Here is a 19,099-nt window from a genome sequence, read left to right as displayed (position 1 = left end):
GTGATACTTGAGGTTCCCCCTACTTTGGAGGTGCTAGGGATGAAACTCGGTGCGCCTCACATGCCTAAGTGCTCCTCACATGCTAGGCAAGCACTCTACCAACTGAGCCACGTGCCCAGCCTTGCGGCTGTTGTGACCTGTATGTCTTTGATAACTATGGGGCCTTATGGCTTTCCTGGGTCTTGACTTGCTGGCTCTGTCTCCTCAGCTGCCCTGACTATAAACTCATCCACATGAGGACTCGCGTTTCCTGAGAAGCTGCCGTGTGCTATCTGTCAGGCCCCGAAGTGGATACATAGATTTGTTCTTACAGCGTTTAGTCCATAATAGCCCCTGTGAGGAACACCTGGCGCTCAACAGCCTATGGAGTGGACTTACTATAGTCGTGACCTAACAAGGGAGTCAAAGGAGACTAGATGAGTTGCTAAAGATCACATGACTGGGAGCTGGGGGAGGGGAGAGGTGGTGGTCACTTTTCTCCCCAGCCCTACAAAGCTTCTGGCTATCTGGTGGCCTGGGAATGGAGACAGCAAAGAGACAGGACCCCCCAAACTAAGAATGCGGTTTGGGAACAAAGATATCATCATATAGGTGGGTGGGAGTAGGGGTTCTTGGGTAAAGAGGCAGTCTCCTGGATTGGAATTAAATAGAGAGTAGAGGAGTTGGGGGGGGGGAGTCAGGAGAGAGGACTTGGCATGACGGAAGAGTGAGTGGGGAGGCAGTCTGTTCTATCCAAAGGCTTGCCAGTGGCTGGAGGAGGAAGGCAGGAAGGGAGGCCAAGGCTCGAGGCTTTGACTGACAGCCAGATAAGGCTCAGAGCAAGGTTGCTGCTTGGGCTATTCATGCTCAGCACGGCAACAGTATGCTCACAGTGGAGAGGAGATGAAGGAGAGTATTGCTCAGCTTGTACTCCAGCCACTGCGCCACGTACTCATGGGGCCAATCCATGCCCAGCCACACAAGGATCCAGGTCAGGAGAGACACGAGCTAGCTACTATTGCAGGGCCCCAGCTGTGTGCTAAGGAGTGATGACAGCAGGGGCAACAGAAAGTAGGTGACATGACAGTCCTTGTCTTTGAAGAACCACAAGGCTGACCAAAGGTTTTTTAACAAAAGAAAAGATATTTTTTTTCCCACTCACGAATCACACCACAACCTGTTGCTGTAGTTTCCTTTGACTGAGGAGACTGCCGTGGGTCAAACATCAGGTTAAATGCTTCTCACAGCGTGTCACACTCCTCCTGGAAGGAAGGATCCATGGGAGGATCTGAGAGGTTTAGGGTCCTGCTGGAGGACACACAGCAGAGACAGGTCTTAGTCAACGTAACCTGGATCTCCGTGGAACTAGTCAGGTATGGATGCAGGTTCTCCACGTGGTACTGGCTGCATAGTGGTTTTGCACTCACACATCAATGACGGACACCGATTCCACCCCACAGAGAAGGGTTTTATCGCCTCTGCTATGCAAATATGCTGTGCACAAGAATCTGGAGGCTCAGCCGTCTCCCTGTGGGTAAGGTGGAAATCTGTGAGCCCCATCTAGCTAAATCTGGGGTCCCCGTTCTTTACCCATCTCAGTTCCCCAGCACTGCACAAAAGGCGGAGCTGCTTCTGCATCTGTGTACCTCAAAGCCCTTTGGGAGGCTGCCTGGGGCAGAAAGCCTTGTTGAGTGGATGGATGAGAGGAGGCGTCCAGCGTGGTACACAAAGCCACCATCAACATATGTGCCTTCCCTCAGCGCCAGCCCCTCTGACTTCTTCACAGAATGACCTAGACATGACCAGGACAGGGCTAGAGCTATCACCGTATCACAAGAGCTACACCAAGCAGGGGCCAGCACGGCACACGATGAACTACCTTGGGGGCTCATGAAGAACATGCTAAGAAGGCCAGCCCAGCCCCCAACCTGAGAAGTGCCACACAATTTGTCTCAAAGGTCATATCTCTTGTGTATTAATTTGCTAATCTGAAGCTCTGATTAAAAGGACTGTTTCGGCTCTCAAGGCAGGGCCGTGGGGAATGGAGTCAGGTGCTTTAAAAGTGCACACTGGTCTACTTGTACTGAGGAAGTGGACACCTCTGTCCCTCAGGAGCTTGTGTCCCGCTGCTCTGGTCCAGAGTGACCTGAATGGAGCAAAATTGCATATTCAGGATGCATAGCCATACGGTACCAAATGGCCTCCATTAGCCCAATTTCAAGGTATCTAGATAATGCCCCAGAACTGGAGTCTTCTTTCAGGACCAGGAAATTGTCTGAGAGACCAGAGCCCCTGGGGAAGGAAATCGGTTATCTAATTGCAGGAAGGAAGTAAAGTGGAGGGATTTGGGCTCTAATGTCCTGGGCCCTAGCTCTGCACCCCAGCTTTCTCGTGAACTCAATAGCACCATCACAGCGCCTTCAGCCTCCCCATCTCTAGGAGACCCAAACGCACACTCTGGCACCGTGCTTGCTCTCAGAGGACCGTTATCTCCAACAGTCCGGTGCTGTTTCAAAAGGCAGAGGTGCCATCACTGACCTACCCCCATCCCCCAGGAGCAGAAGCACACCCTGCTGGGATGCCGTGTGAAGCAGTACTCCATCTTCACTCATCCTCTTTGGGAGGATGCAGAGGGGCTGGGGCGAACTGCACGCTGTGACTATGAAAATGAGATTCCAGGGGAAAAAAGAATCAAAGGTTGCAAACAGTAGTTGCACAATTAATGCTAGAACCGCTACCACAAGTTCTATGTGCTGTCAGCCCCTCTGGGCCCAGATTTTCAAGGGAAACGGGGTATTATGGGAGACACAGAGCATCTGTGAACTTTATGGATTAATTATAGGAGAAAAGGTTGTGTTGGGGCGTGTGTGTGTGTGTGTGTGTGTGTGTGTGTGTGTGTGTCTGTCTGTCTGTCTGTCTGTCTGTCTGTCTGTCTGCCTGCCTGCCTGTCTCTCTACAGCTCCAAACTTCTAGGGATTGATGTACTTACAGTAAGAGCCTTGGCTCAAAAGCCAGCATCAACTAATGCAAAAAGATGCCCCATTGGCACTTATGTGCTGGCCTTGACCTCACTGGCTCCAGGGTGGTGAATAGACAATAGGGAGCAGACTACAGCCTGGGGCAGTGGGCAAGCTTCCAGGTGGGGCTACAGGCCCCGGATGCGAACACTACTCCGCTTCTCACGAGAAGACATGGTGATGCTCTCAGAGTAGAACAGCTGGATTGAGGGTTACTTTATGAAAACAGTTGAATAAAGGGTTTATGTCAATTCAGGAGTTGGAAACATGGGTAAGGGTGGGACTGGGTTCTGAGGTATTGGCATATTTCATCTATCTCCTTGATAATGTCAGCCAAGGTTAGGTCAGGATGAAGGTGGCTTAGTCAATGAGCTGGTGGAGACTGAGACCTGACAATGTGTCAGATCCTATGCCACGTGTCTTCTGTGACCAATGTGTTTCCTTAATTATCATGGTAGCTCTACAGAAATAAGCGTTCTTTATCTACTCTGACATAAAAAATGTTTTCAAATGTTGCTTGTTTTTTAGGTTTAGGAATAATTCCGTATACCTAGAAGATACCCTCATGTACAACTTGATATACAGAGTCTGAAAGTAATTAATTGTATGCAATATTTTCGGAGTGTCTGAGCTTTGACAACACCCTGTCCGATGACACCAGGTGTGGACTTTGAATGTGTAGCATCAGCTTGGTATTTAACAGATGTTGGACTTTGAGGCCTTCCAGATCATCAGCGTAGACAGGGTCCCTGTGAAGCCTGGGAGATGTCTTAGTGGGTAAAGTGCCTGGCCCACAAGAGTGGCTCTGGATCAGGTCCCCAGAACCCACATAATAGATGGACACTGCAGTGTATCACTATAATTCCAGTCTCCTACAGAAGAAGGGAGGGGAAGACAGAAGGAAAAACAATGGACCCTGGAGGCTGCACAGCCTGGTGTATGCAGCAGCCAAAAAGACATTGTCTCAAACAAGGTGGATGGACAGTGAGGCCCAACACCCAAGGTTGTCCTCCGACCTTGACCCACATACCTGCACTCACACACAGGAACATACACACATACACAAACACACACAAACACACACATATACACATCATAGATACTTACATACATACATACATACATACATACATACATACATGCAAAGATACTTTTAAATAATCTCTCCTCTCGTAATAGTCATACATGGCTGTAATTCAGAGAAATGAATCCACTGTCCAAGTGAAGAGCCAGGAGGCATAGGATCCCAGGTATCCAAAAATGTGGGCCCAAGCGCTTCAACCTTGCATGGTGCCACCTTTCCCGTGTGGTTGCAGGAGAGCTTCCAGGTCGAGGTAACAGATGGGGAAGCACAGGTCTGGGGTCTTGGGACTCCTCCTGAACTTGGATGGGGAGTGGCCAAGGCCAGTTATGCTGAGCTAAACAAAGAAATGCTTTTGGGGGGTGGGGATCTCCACTGTTGACTAGATCTAACTGACCAATCCACAGTCCTCAGAGGGACTTGTATCACCAAGTATCAGAGTATCTACAGGGATTTATGCAAAGGGGCCATGAGAAGCCAGCCTGGATTTGGGGTTAATTGCCTTTCTTCTTTCCTTTCCTTCCTCCCTACTAGGGATTGAGCCCTACGGCCTTTTCACTTCCTAGGCATTTGCTATACCACTGAGCTCTTTATCTTTTTTATTTGCTAAATTGCCCAGGCTGACCTGGGATTCACTCTGTAGTCCAGGTTAGCCTTAAACTTGAAGATCCTCCTGCCTCAGCTCCCAGGGTACAGGTATTGCAGGTATGCAGTTGCCGGGTTTCTCACTGACATGTCTGATGTGCTCACATACACAGTGCTCAGCTTAGAAGGCACACAAATGACCTCAGGTCATCCTTGAGAGCCTTGTGGAGGATGCTGGGATATGTGAGCCCTGAGATGGGAGAACAAAATGGTATTTAGGGGGCAGCAAGGCCAGAGGCGTCTGGGGGATGGTGCTCTGGGTCACACTGAGAAAGATCCAGGTTTCAGAGAAGGGCACAGAGACCATCACTGTCAAGCAGGGAGGAAGTCACAGACTCCAAGACAAATGTCACTCATCTCCAGGGGAATTTGAAATAAAAAGCAAAAATCATACAAAAGTTCAGAATGAAGGCTTGGGAAGTGGCCTCAGCTGGTCAAGTACAAAGACCTGAGTTAGATCTCTAGAACCCATGGAGAAAGCTGAATTTTTAGTGTGTGCTCGAAATCCCAGCACTGGTGGTGATGCAGAAACAGAAGGGCCCCTGGAGTTCACTGGCCAAACTAGCCCATGCTAGTGAGACACTCTGTCTCAAAACCAAGAAGGGTAGAGACTGAGAAAGAATACTCAGGGTTAATCTTTGGGTGTATACATGTGCACCTACATACTTGCACACATGCTTATGCATACACATACAATAAAACAAACTTTTCCATGAATATTTATCTGATCTTGGCATGGAAAAGGTCTTTCTGGGCACAGCACCCAAAATAGATATCACCAAAAAGAAAAAAAAGAGGTTTTTTTTTTTTAATTAAAATTTTAAATTAGTGACATATAAATTAAAACTGCTACACATCAAAAGGGAAGCCACCACATTAATATCCTTAATATGCAAAGGAGATAAGAAACGTACCAACAGCCCCAATGGAGAAGTAAGCAAAAACTGGGACAGGCAATTTAGAAAATGATCCACAAATGGCCAGTAAGTACTGACAGGTGTTCCACCTTCCCTACCATCAAAGAGATGCAAATTGTCACCGCAAATGAGATTTCATTTTCCGCCCATTTGAATCAATGAAACTGATTTAAACCTCACTAGCACTTGGGGTAGGCAGGGTGAGGGGGAAGTGGTCCTGAGCCGGACAGGCCCTGCTGCTGCAAATGTGCGTGGGTCTAACGTTTCCGAGGGTGCTCTGAAACTGGGCATCAGAGTGGAAAGCCTGCAGCCTCTTTGGCTGAGCAATTGGCCTTCCAGGAATTTATCTTAAGAAGATAATTAGATGAGGCCTTAAGTTGGGTAAACACGGATGTTCTTCATCTAAACGTGAGCAGGAGATGACTGGTTAACAATAGTGGTGTGTGCAAAACCCTCGTGGCTCCCTTTCTAATGGACATTAGGAAAAAAACGGAGGAGGGCTGCCTTTTATGAACAGGCTAACCTCATTAGCCAGATTACAGAATCGCATCTACAGATGATCCCATGTGTGTGTGTGCGTGGGAAGGTGTCGACGCTGCTGGAATGACCCAGGGGAGCTGGACCTGGATGTGGGCAGAGCAGGACAGGGACAGAGCCGGAAGGAGGAACAGGGAGGGCAGAAGGATTCCTGGGGATCATGTTCAGATCTGGGGCTGGAAATGAAGGGTCTAGATGAAGCAAATTAAAATACAGACTGTTAAATAAAATTTGAATTTCAGATGGACAGATAAAATATTTTTTGGTCTAGGAGTGGGGAGTCTGGCTCAGTTGGAGAACACTTGTTTTGTAAACATAAAGACCTGAGTTCAATCCCTAGAATCCTGGTTAAAAACAAAAAAGCCAGGTGTGGTGGCATATGCTTTTAATTCCAGTGCTGTGTAGGCAGAGATGGTGGATTCATGGTTCTGTGGAGCTCTCTGGCCAGCCAGAGGCTGGAGAGCATGAGAGAGCCCTGACAGTGGAGGCCCCCAAGGCTGGAAGGGATGCTCCCCTAGAATCTGGGGATCATGGCATGATCATGAAAGGACCTGGGTTGGTGATCTCCTGGGCAGTGAGAGACACCATCTCATAAAACAAGATGGATGGCTCCCAAAGGAACAACACACAAGGTTGTCTTCTGGCTTCTACATGAAAATGCATCCACACATGTGCACACCTACATACACATGAATACACACACGTTTTTAGTTCAAGTCTATTCCACAAAGACCCTGGAATATACCAACAGTGAAAATTATTTCAGTGTGTAGTATCAACTTTATTTTTTTCCGGTGACCCTCACTGCACTCTGGAGCCCCTTTGATGACTCTGTGGGGTGGCTCAGGTCACCCAGGAGGAACACTGAATCCATGGCAGCCTTCCTGTGTCCTCCTCCATGGCCGCCTTCCTGTCTCCTCCTGTCTCTGTCTTAGCTCCAATCCTCTTACCTGAGAAACAGACTTTAGCCTCTCCTTTACTCAAAGAGTTCTGCAGGACTCAAAGTGTAAGACTTTTGTGACAGAAGAGTGTCATTAAAACCCTTGGCTATTAAGTCCCCTTAAGCTGCTCCTGTGCCCATCCCCCACCCCGCCTTGGCTTAGCTGGTTACATCTGTAAGATGAAGATAGCCAAGCCTGGCTGCAAAGTTGCCATGGGAGATTAGAGGAGAAAATGTATGCAAAGTGCCTGGCATACACTCAGTGCTTAATACACACTGATCCCCCTTCCCTCTGGTCCACACTCCGCCCATGTGCCTATCCCCTGGGGATTACGCTTGGAGCACCCTTCTCCTCTAAGAGCTTGAGGAGCAGCACCATTTGATCTCTGCCTTGAAGTGGCAGCTGACACTTCACCTACCTTCACCTTCCTCTCAAATCCCAGCAGCAGTTCAGTTCCTTATCTTCATTTTCCACACCCTGGGGGGTAGGACTTGGGGGGAGGGGAAGTGCAGGAGAATCAGACTTGCTTTGATAGCCGACAGGCAGCTTCGATGCCCGCCAAGCACCCTGATCTCATTTGGAAATGGAGTGGGTGATACAAGGCTGGAGAGCATGGGAGAGCCCTGATGGTGGGGGTCTTCCAGGCTGGAAGGGGTGCTCCTCTAGAAGCTGGGAGTCATGGCATGATTGTGAAAGGTCCTGGGACCTCCCTGATGAATGTGTGTGGGATGCTCCCTTGATAGAGTAGTGTGCCAATGGTCAATGGCATGGGTGTTTCATAGAGTGTTTCGAGGGTCTGTGCTGAGATAGACACTCAGAAGGAGTGATGAACACCATGAGGACATAGGGCCAAGCTGGGACCCCTGCGTCTACTCTCAGGGTCTATACAATACAGCTTTCACGCCACCAACTCAAGGACCCAAATGCAACCTCTCCAAAGCCACACCCAGGACCTTAAGACAATAGGCTGGTGGGAATGGAGGGAAAGATATGCCCTTGTACACGGCTTGTGAGAGGCAGTGCCTTCAAGCAAACACTGTGAAGCTTGGTATGGAAGTTCCTTAAAGAGCTAAAAATATAGCTACCATATGACCCAGCTATGGCACTCATGGTGAGTCTTTGCCCAAAGGACGCCAAGTCAGTGTACTGCAGAGCCACTTGCGCATTTGTGTTTAATGCAGCACTATTTACAACGTCCCAGCTGTGGAACCAGCCTTGATACCCAAGAGCACATGCATGACAAAGAAAGGTGGCACACATCCACAATAGAGATTATTGGGTCATAAAGACTAATGGTACCGGTGGAATTGGACAGTTTGACTGGAAAGGTGGCTTGGTGAGCACACACCGTGCAAGCATGGGGACCTGACTGAGTCCCAGACCAACAAGAGCGCCCTATACATAGCCAGGCATGGGGAGCATGCTTCTCATCCCAAAGCTGAAGAGGCCAAGACAGATCGCTCTCTGAGGCTTTCTGGCCGGCCAGCAAGCCCCATGTGCCAGTGGACTCAAAAGAGAGGGTACACAGCTCCTGAGGAAGAATACCCAAGGCTGGCCTTTGACCTCTACATGCATGCACACGCATGCATGTGCACCAAATACTTATATGTACCTGTACACACATGCCACACACATATAAATGGCTGGAACTAGAAATTAGAATGTTAAAATACCCCCAGACTCATTGGACAAATATCTCACTTTCTCTCATGTGTAGAATCTAGATTTTACACACACACACATGCATACTCACACACATGCACACACACGTGATATAAAAAATGGAAGTGCATAGGGATGCTCTGGGCAGAAAGAGACAAAGGAAAGATACTGGAAGATGAATATGGCCAAGTACACGATACGTGCATATGAAAATGTCATTATGAGGCACATTGTTTTGTACATGGAGTATATGTTAATGAAGGAAAAAACCAGAAGCTTTCAAAGAGGCTTCTCTCAGGAAGGAGCCTGAAGCACAGAGGCCGTTTTGGGGCAGAGCCAGGTCAAAGCCCAGCCAAGATGGCCAAGCTCTCAGACATGGTACTGGTAGTAGCAGTTTTAAAACATGCATCTCAGGAGTGCACAGTTGAAAAGTAGGTGTGTCTTTGTTAAGAGCACTCAGGTGATGTGAAGGTTAGGGGCTTAATTGAGATGCTGCGACAATCAGACCAGGAGCCCTCAGTGAAGGTGGCTGGAGTCAGGGCAGGGGCCTTCAGTTAAGGTGGCTGGAGTCAGGGCAGGGGCCTTCAGTTAAGGTGGCTGGAGTCAGGGCAGGAGTTTTCAGTTAAGGTGGCTGGAGTCAGGGCAGGAGTTCTCAGTTAAGGTGGCTGGAGTCAGGGCAGGGACCTTCAGTTAAAGGCATGTGCAGGACAGTCGGGAGCCATTGCAGGAGTATGCAGTTCTAAGATCTTCTAAGAAGTCCTCAGTGGATGCAGTTACTGCATTCACTGCACCCCCATCCCCACCCCAGCTGGGTCAGTCTGCACAAGGAATGAGACCTCACCCACTCTGCTGGGGTACTCCTGGCCTCCCAGGCAAGGGTAGGACTGGTTTCCATGTTGCTACAGCTTCATTCAGGGACTCATCCCTTACGCTCTGAGTTTTTAAAGGCGAGGGAAGGGGCTTTGGAATAATTGGCATGCTTTATTGGGGTGTTATGTCATCAGTGTTATTAATTATCATTAACAGTCTTAAAATACGCCTATTAATGATCGTGACACAAAATAGCAGTGCAGGTCTTAGCCAAGAGCAGCCTAATTACCTATTAATGAGATGTAAATTTCCCAAGGAAATGACAGAGATGTACAAGAACCACCTTCTAAACTAACATAATAAAGTTAATAATAATAATAGTGTATAATATGAAGATATTAGTGTTAATTTGAATTCTGACACTGTCTTTAAACAGACCAAGAGAAGTGGAAATCATGTGTACGGATCAAGCCGAGAAGCCCTAATCCGCACTGTTAAGGAAAAATGGACTCTTCTTCCTCCTCTAACGTGATCCGGACTCTACCATTGCTGTGTTGAGCTCTCCTGTGTTTATTTTCTCTTACTCACCATTTATATCTCTCACATTTTCAAAACCAATCTGAGCTACCTCACAGAACTAACTCCAACACAGAACAGAGTTCAAAACCTAAACACACACCAAAGCCAGTTGAACAGGGCAGAGGAGACATCCCCAGGCCCTCTTGATAAACTAGAACAGCTGGGCTCTGCAATCTGCAAGTCCCAGGACGGGAGGGAGAGGCTGCAGTAGTAACTGAGTAGCTGGTTATTAGCTGGTCTCATTAGGCAGGCACAGGCTCTACAGAGCTAGTGTCCTGGGCAGACAGGGCCCAGACCTGCCTGTGGCTAGGATAGCAACCCAGGACTCCTGCAGTTGCAATGGGAGGCACCTACCTTCATAGCTGGCACGGAAGCCCTGGGCACTGACTGCATAGTCGCTGATGAGGCTCAGGGACAAGATGCTGGCCGCACTGACTATGGTGGCTGGTAGCTGAAAGCCGGTGAGCCTGGAAGACAGAGAGGTTTGAATGAGAAGAATGACCTCATCGGGAAAACGCACGCCTCCTAAGGATCCATTCAGTACCTCTGGATGCACAGGAGGGATCCAAATACAGGCAGTGTCAGGGTTTGAGTACGACCCGTGTGTTGAAGCCTTGGTCCTCAGGGTAGTGTTACTGGGAGGTGGAAGAACCTTCAGGAGGTTGTACTGAATGGTCTTATGTCAACTGGACATACAATTTAGAGTCATGTGAAAGAAGGGAACCTCAGCTGAGGAAATGCCTCCGTAAGATCCAACTGTAAAGTATTTTCTTAACTAACAATTGATGGGGAAGGGACCAACCCATTATGTGTGGTTCTATCCATGGGCTGGTGGCCCTGGGTTCTATAAGAAAGCAGGTGGAGCAAGCCAGCAGAGCAAACCAGTGAACAGCCTCCGTGGCCTCTGTATCGGCTCCTGCCTCCAGGTTCCTCCCCTGTTGGAGTGCCTGTCCTGACTTCCTTTGATGATGAGCAGCAATGTGGTGGTGTAAGCCATTTAAACCCTTTCCTCCCCAGCTTGCTTTTTGGTCATGGTGTTTCATCACAGCAATAGAAACCCTGACTAAGACAGACGTGGCAGTGAATTAGGTCACTGGTTGTGTTTTTGAAGAGGGATGTTGGGACTGTCCCCACCCCCACTAGCCCCATGGCCTCACACGTTAGGCAAACACCCTACCATTGATCCATAACTCTGGCTCTCTTTCCACTTCCAGCCTGCCCTAAGATGACCAGCTTTGTTCCAGCCACAATATGCAGCCCAACTGCCAGCCCCAAATCAATAGGAACACAAATAGCCATGGACTGAAATGTCCAAAACTGTGAGCAAAAAAGAAAAAACCCACATCTGTTTCCTTTGAGTGTTTTAGCCACGTTATCACAGGAACAAGAAGATGACTAACAGTGAGAGAATGGGAAGGAAGCCCAAATTAGAGGCATAAAGGAAAACTTCAAGGGCAAAATGAGCCCCAACAGAAGGACAGGAAACAGTGTCTTCTGACACAAAGGAAAAATGGAAGGGCAACTCCTCAAAGCCATGGCCTGGTCCCTGAGTAGGAGGCCTGCCTACTAGGCTGCTGGTTTTGGTTTTTTTGTTTTGTTTTGTTTTGTTTTGTTTTTTTGTTTTTTGCTTCCTACTTTGTTTTCATCTCCTAGTTTCTCCCTTTCTGGCTGAGGTCCTTTGAAGGCCTGAGTGGAATCCATGATGGATTTCCAACTGACAGCTGCCCTCAGACAAGACTGTTCACATACTGAGAAAAATATACCTGACACCTAGGAGCAGGGTGTGGATGTCTCTTATGATTGCTTATTCTTAAAAGGAATGCCTACCATTTTACAGAAATAAGTGCTTATTAATATAAGAAGAAAGCAGAAAAGATAAAGGACTGAATACAATCTAACAATCATCATTCTTGACAGTTGACATACAAAGAGATGTGAGGATCGCCGGGTGAGACCATAAGTCCATGAAATAGTGTCATGAATGGGATCGTGCTGGGCATGCTTTTAATGGGAAAGAATTCTTTTTTGAATCTACATGGGAAAAAAATGGCATAGATAGTTGAGCCTTAGATGATATGTCCTTAGCATTGAGTCATTTGAAAAGTCTTCTAAGGCTTGAAATATGGCAGTGCACACACATACTGGTACTTGCCTTACAATTCCTGGCACTCAGGAGCTGAGACAGAAGAATCATACATTCAGAGCCATCCTGGGCTACATATATGTATGAGTATGTGTATGTATGTATGTACATACATATGTATGTATGATGTATGTATGTATGTATGCATGCATGTATGTGTGTATGTATACACATACATTATCTATCCATGAGAACTGAGCATCAGGGGACACATTCAGGACACATTTTCCCACTATTGGACATCCATGTATGACAGCTCCCACCAGAGGCCTAAGTGTCCCCAAGCTCAGTCTCTTGTTCATCATACCCTTTCTGGGACTCACCCTGCCTCTTCTCATCCCCATGAAGGTGCTAGGAGATAATTCAATGTTTACCTTTATCCTTGTTTTTTAAGGTAGCCTGGGATATCTGTAGAGACTCAGTATCGCTCAATACTTCCCCAATTCAAGATGGTATGTCCCATCTTGACACATAAGGTGTCCCATAAAGAGCTTTGGGCTCCCACAAGTTAAAGCACACGTCTATAAATCCCAACTGTGAAAAGTCTCATACTGGATGAAGCCCTTAGCCCTCCCACCACCCTAATTTTGTAAGACCAGTGTAGACTCAAAATAAACTAATAGCATGGGAAGAAAAGGTGATTGTGGGTGAGAAAATACATTTTGATGTATCTCTTCAAGCATAAATACATACAACAAAGCATTCTTGCCTCCATATTCATATTCCCAACACATGCACACATACACAAACGTACACATGCACACACATACATGTACACATATACATACCTCACTCCATATTCACATTCTTAACACACATATACACACAAATGAATACATACATGTACACACACAAATACACACATATACACATGCATACTCACACACATATGCACACACATATATACATATATGCACACACAGCAATGTATGCATGCACACATACATACACATACATGCACAATAGTCTTTTTTGCCACCTATATTACGAGCCCATCATGAGGAGGAAGGCTTTTCTTGGAAGGACTAGATAGAGAACTTCTCTTGTTTTTTCTTGCCCTTCACTGTTCCAGGGAGTCATCCACAGCGTGGACTTCTGCTTTGCACTCAGCTTCCCATCAACTTCAGAGATGGGTGAATGACCCATCATGGTACACCATCTCTCACTTCCATGGACTGCCTCAGGTGTGGAGAAGAGGGCAGAGCTGGCATCACCCTAGAGTGGCCACTCTGAGTCCTTCATTTGGTACAAGCCATAGACTCCAAAGCCTTTCATTTTTGGACCTTACATCAATGAAGTGTAAGCTCTTGAGTGCCATGAGTATTTTATATTAGCTGAGCAAATGATATCAACACACAAGTATAAACAGAGCTGAACAGTGTGACAAGACAAAGGCCTTACCATAGCGCTGTGAGACCTGTGACCCAGCCATTCAGAGATATCGCTCCTCAGTGCCCACTAACATAAGTCAGTCTCTCTTCTCTCTTCTTTCTTTTTGTTTTGTCTCAAGCTAATCTGACATAGGTTTCTATCTATTGAAACTGATTAAATGCAGTTACTTCGTGGTAACTGCAGTTACCCCAAAGACCTTAAATATCTACTGGTTGAACTACATGAAAATTAAAAGTGTGCACACACACACAGACACACACACACACACAAGTAACAGTAAAAGGATTAAGAGGACATATAAACTGGGAGATCCCACAAGCCATATGTGGCTAAAATGAGTGACTGCAAGCCAGAAGGCAAGTACAAAGACACAGACGCGCAGACCATGAAGGATGATCAAAATAGGAAAGCCCAGGACTGGGGAGACAGCTAGAGAGGGAAAGCACTGATCACAATGCACGAGCATCCCAAGTTCTCTCTTCAGGACACATGTTGAAAAGGAAGAAGGGCTGGGCACAGCTGGCAGTGTTTATAGTCCCAGCAATAGGGAGGCAGAAACAGATGATTCCCTGGAACTCACTGGCCAGCCCTCCTAGTCTACCTGGCACAAACCCTGTGGCAGTGAGAGACCTTGTTTCAATTAAGATGTAGAGGCGAAAGAGCTCAGGAAATGGGTCAGTGGATAAATTGCTTGATATACGTGTTTGAGGGCCTGAAAGCAGATCCCCAGCACCATGTAAAGACTGGGCATAGCTAGACATGTCTATATGTCAGTGTTAGGAGGCAGAGGCAAGAGGATCTAGGGGGTTTGCGGGCCAGCCAGTCCAGCCAATCAGTGAGTTCCAGGTTCAGTGATACCCTATCCGTACACTAAGATCAAGAGGCTGGAGAGGTGGCTCAGTAATTAAGAACATTGGGTGCTCTTAGAAAGAACTCAGGTTCAGTTCCCAACATACACATGGTGACTCACAACCAATTATCTGTAACTCCAATTTCAGGGAATTGGATACTCTCTTCTGTGCCAGGGGTACAGACATACATGCAGGCAAAACAGCACCACACATGAAATATAATAGTACATTTTTGTTTAATTTAAAAAGGTATCATGGCTAGTGATGGAAGAAGACACCTGGTATCAACTTCTGGCCACCACAGGCACGCACATAGGCATGCACATCCACATGCACACACATATATATCCAGTGCACATAAGACCTCGCAAGCACATAAGAAATTAATGAGTGAATGAGTAAATAGTGGATGGCACCCCTAACTCTCTTGCCCTACACATGAACCTGTTCACACATACATGTGGAACTCTACTCTCAAACATTGTGTACACACACACACACACACACACACACACACATTTTTAAAACACCTCCCCAAAACAAACCCTATGAAATCAAACCTAGAAATTCACAATTCATTTATTAGATTAGCAAATAAAGTTGGCAAGAGTTAAGGAAATCCAGTCTTGCAGTTATGAAAGTAAGAGCCTTGACTGCAGAAGACACAGTCTTCACAAATTAAGGGAAAACGATCAGTTCCCTAAAAGGCATACATTTCCACACCTTTGCCAATTCGATTAACCTTACAATGATTATTCAAACTGAACTGGTAACCTTAAAACTCACTAAGGGGGAGGGCTGGGAGATGGCTCAGTGGTGAAAAGCCTTATTGCTCTTAAGATCCCAGCACCCACTTCAGGAGACTCACAACTGCCTGTAATTTCAGCTCCAAAGGATTCAACACCCTTTTCTGACCCCTAGAGTCTCCCGCATACACATGCCATACACTCACACACACATATGCTAAACATAAAAATAAAACAAGCCTTTTTAAAAAGGAAAATCTCTCAAAAGAAATATCCAGTACTAGATTCATTGGAGAATTCTACAAACTGTTTTCAAGACAAATGAACCCCAACTCTACTAGGCACAAACTCTTCCCAACAATCTAAAGGGGAAAACCCTTCCATACTCCTACAGTAAGACCAGCATTACCATGACAGCAAAGACGGGATAAACAACGGAAACCAAAGGCCAACAGCATCTCATATGCACATCAGCCCCCAAATCCTAAGCAAACTCCACAGTAAGAGGAATTAGACACCATGACCAAGCGGGGTCACTTTAAGAAGGCAAGGCTGTTTCAGTATTTGAAAACAAATCAGTAGCATGACCATCTTTACAGGCTAAAATCAAAACATTGCATCAACTGATGCAGAAAAAGCATTTGAATAAATTCAATATCTATATTTATGACATGTTTTATATATATATGTATGTACACAAATACACATACACACGCATATATGCACCATATTACATACATAGATATGTATACACACATACTTTAAGAAGCTACAAATAGAAACTTTTTTCAACTTTGTGAAAACCATTTATAGCATATCCAGTTAGTATCATTTAATAGTGAAAGACAGAGTGCTTTTCCCTAAGATTCAAAGCAAGGCAAAGACAGAGCAACCAAAGTAGACAATGGGCAAAAGAAAGGAAGATTCATCTACCAAAAAGGACACAGAGACAGCAAATAAGTATGAAAAGATGGCAAATACCTTAGCAATTTATGAAAATACAAAATTAAGACACGGCAAGAGAATCTACTATGCTGATTTCCTACACCAGTGTAATCTCTATGTGTATTTATTCTATATGGCTTTCTTATACCCACAGATAAGTGTAGCTCTCACACCTTGTCAAAGAAAATTCATTCTGCAGTGGATGGTGACTGTCACAGAGACCTGCAACTGGTCTCAATGCAGATAACAAATGGCTCTCAGTTGCCCAACTCCCAGCTGATACTCTCCACCAGGATGCCCTAACCTGCGGCTTAGGGCAACTCTCCAAAGAATGGGCAGTAAGACTGTAGGGCACCTGCTGTGTAACAGTATCTTCTCCACTAGACTGGAAAGCTGCACCCATGAAATCTCAGAGATATGACTGCCTAAGAAAGATCGGTGTAAGACAACATCGTGTCAACGTGGAAGAGAGAAATTTCACAAGGTCTCACTCCTAGATGAAGAGATGGAGGCAATCAACAGCTGCTAAGAGACCCAGAATCAGTTTTTCTCCAGAGATGAGCATCCTGATAGGTTATCCAATCCCATGTGGTCAGCCTTAAACACATGCATATATGAGCAACACTAAGTGGACTCAAGTTATTTGTGTGTGTATAAATATACATATATGCATATACATATGAATATACACATACATATAATCGAAGAACAGGCAGTCATGAATTTGAAGGGGAGAGGGGAACACATGAAGCTTAGAGGAAGAAGAGGGGGAAAATGGAAATTATGTAAATACAATATTCACATATGAAATTCTCAAAATAAAAATTAAAAAAAAAAACAATGAGATGGGAGTGCTATGAATTAACACTACTAAGATGAGGCCATGGCTTATGTGATACTGGCGACAGCGTGGAAGGACTACTGATGGAAATATAAAAACATGCAGTTACTCTGAAAAGAGCCCAGCAGTTCCTTAAAAAGAAAACACTCCCAAACACTAATTATGCAATGCAGCAGCAACTGCACCCCAGACATCTCCCTTGGAGACGTGAGCTTCTATCCATACAAAGCCCTGTGTGTGCATGTCCACAAAGGGGCTTTGTTCATAATGGGTTGATTCTGGAAACAGCCCTCATGCCCTGCAGTAATGGAGACCTGGTTGAGCAGACTGCAGTGGGACCCCATGAAATTCTCCCCCACAACAGAAGGGAATGAGCATCTAAGACTGGGGAGCACAGTGGACACATCTCCACTACATCAGGCTAAGTGGAAAAGAAGGTGGCCTTAAGGAGACCATGAAAAGTGAGAGTCCATTTTTTTTCAGCACTCACTTGCGAGAGGGCAACTCTAACAGGCTCTGATCCCCAGGTCCTGTCCTCACTCTCCTCCCCACAGTGATCCCAATTCATGGTGTCTGGGTCTCATGTACCCAAGGTGATCTTAAACTCTCTATATAACCAAATCTGGTCTTGAACTCATGATTTGCCTGCCTCTATCCTCCAAGTGTTGAGATGACAGAAGTACAATGTAAATGTGGGCTCTGTACAGCATTTTTTTAAATGGCCAAAATAGTGAGGTGGAAAAACAGATGAGTGGGTTAGAGATGGTGGGTGGGGAGAAAATGGGGTGACCCTGAAAGGAGTGGGCAATTTCTGGGTGATGGAATAGTGCTGTGGTTTGGTAGCATCTGGGGGTTACAGAAATTAACCATTAAAAATGCCATTAAAAATGACATAGAAGCATTACTGGTGGGTTCTGTCTGGACCAGTCTTCCCAGGTTCTTGGCATGTTGCTGAAAGAACTGACAATGTACACACACAGAGCAAAGTGGGAAGAGGGTTTATTCAGAAGCAAAGTGGAGATACAGAACAGACAGGCTGCAAGAGAGTGGCGGACTCTGAATGAGAATTACTAGGACCTGGGTACCATTTGAGAATAATGTGAGTCTAGGAGGAGAAGAGTTTGTTGCTAGGAGTGAGATACAGGTGGGTTCCTGTTTCGATTGGCAAATTTGGATTATATAAGTAGCTGGTCATTGTGTATGAATTTCCTATGGTGCATCCATTTAATTATATGCTTGCTATAAGATGACAAATGGGGAACACCCCAAAAACCCACTCAGAGAACAGTTTCTCTCACTGTGCATGCACCCCAAAGCCAGTCTAGACTGGATCAGGTCACTCCCCCTTAGTTTCAGTTGCAAGGGGTTGATGAAGAGCTAACATAATGGAATGACCTGCTTGTGTGGTGACTGGGTGCATGCAGCTCAATGCAGGTGGCACCCCAGGCTGCTAAGTCGATTGCTTGGAAATGAGTGTGCAGTTTAAGCCAACAGGGTCCTGAGTCACTAAGCTATCCCTACACTTGCCTACTGCAGAAATATACATACTTCCTGGCTTTCACATGCTCTGGTAAGCAATGGAGAATCTGAATGAAAGGTAATGAGGACCTCTCTGTACAAGTTCTAAGAGTCCATCATTGTGTTAGTGTCTTTTCCTGTTGCTTGGGTAAAACATCTTGACAAGAGAAACTTAAGGGAGAAGGATTTATTCCAGCTCACAGTTCAAAAACAGCGTTCCCCATGGCAGGGAGTCAAGACCACAGAGCTTGAAGCAACTTGTCACATCATACTCATAATCAGGAGCAGAGAGCAATAGATGAATGCTCAGCCCACTATCTCCTTTTTATTCAGTTCGGGACCTCAGCCCAAGGAATGGTGCCACCCACAGTGGACAGGTCTTCCCACCTCAGTCAATCCAGTATAGATAATCCCTACAAGTATGTGCAAAGGCTCATTTCCCAGTGGATTGTAGGTTCTGTCTAGTTAATACTTAATACAAACCAGCACAGGGAT

General features: G+C 46.0%; 1 protein-coding gene across 3 annotated transcripts in view; it reads right to left on the bottom strand.

Annotated features, from left to right (window-relative positions):
- The window catches only part of Csmd2 (CUB and Sushi multiple domains 2), a 582,522-nt gene that overhangs the window by 442,084 nt on the left and 121,339 nt on the right, over positions 1-19,099 (bottom strand). For all 3 annotated transcript variants that reach the window (XM_031378716.1, XM_031378717.1, XM_031378719.1), the window contains exon 3: positions 10,523-10,635. In XM_031378716.1, the coding sequence (XP_031234576.1) occupies positions 10,523-10,635 (113 nt within the window). The remainder of the gene's footprint in view (positions 1-10,522; positions 10,636-19,099) is intronic.

Source organism: Mastomys coucha, unplaced genomic scaffold (genome assembly GCF_008632895.1).
Source record: "Mastomys coucha isolate ucsf_1 unplaced genomic scaffold, UCSF_Mcou_1 pScaffold18, whole genome shotgun sequence".
Lineage (NCBI taxonomy): Eukaryota > Metazoa > Chordata > Mammalia > Rodentia > Muridae > Mastomys > Mastomys coucha.
The sequence above is the reverse complement of the archived record's forward strand: the minus strand, read 5'-3'. Positions and strand labels throughout refer to the sequence as shown.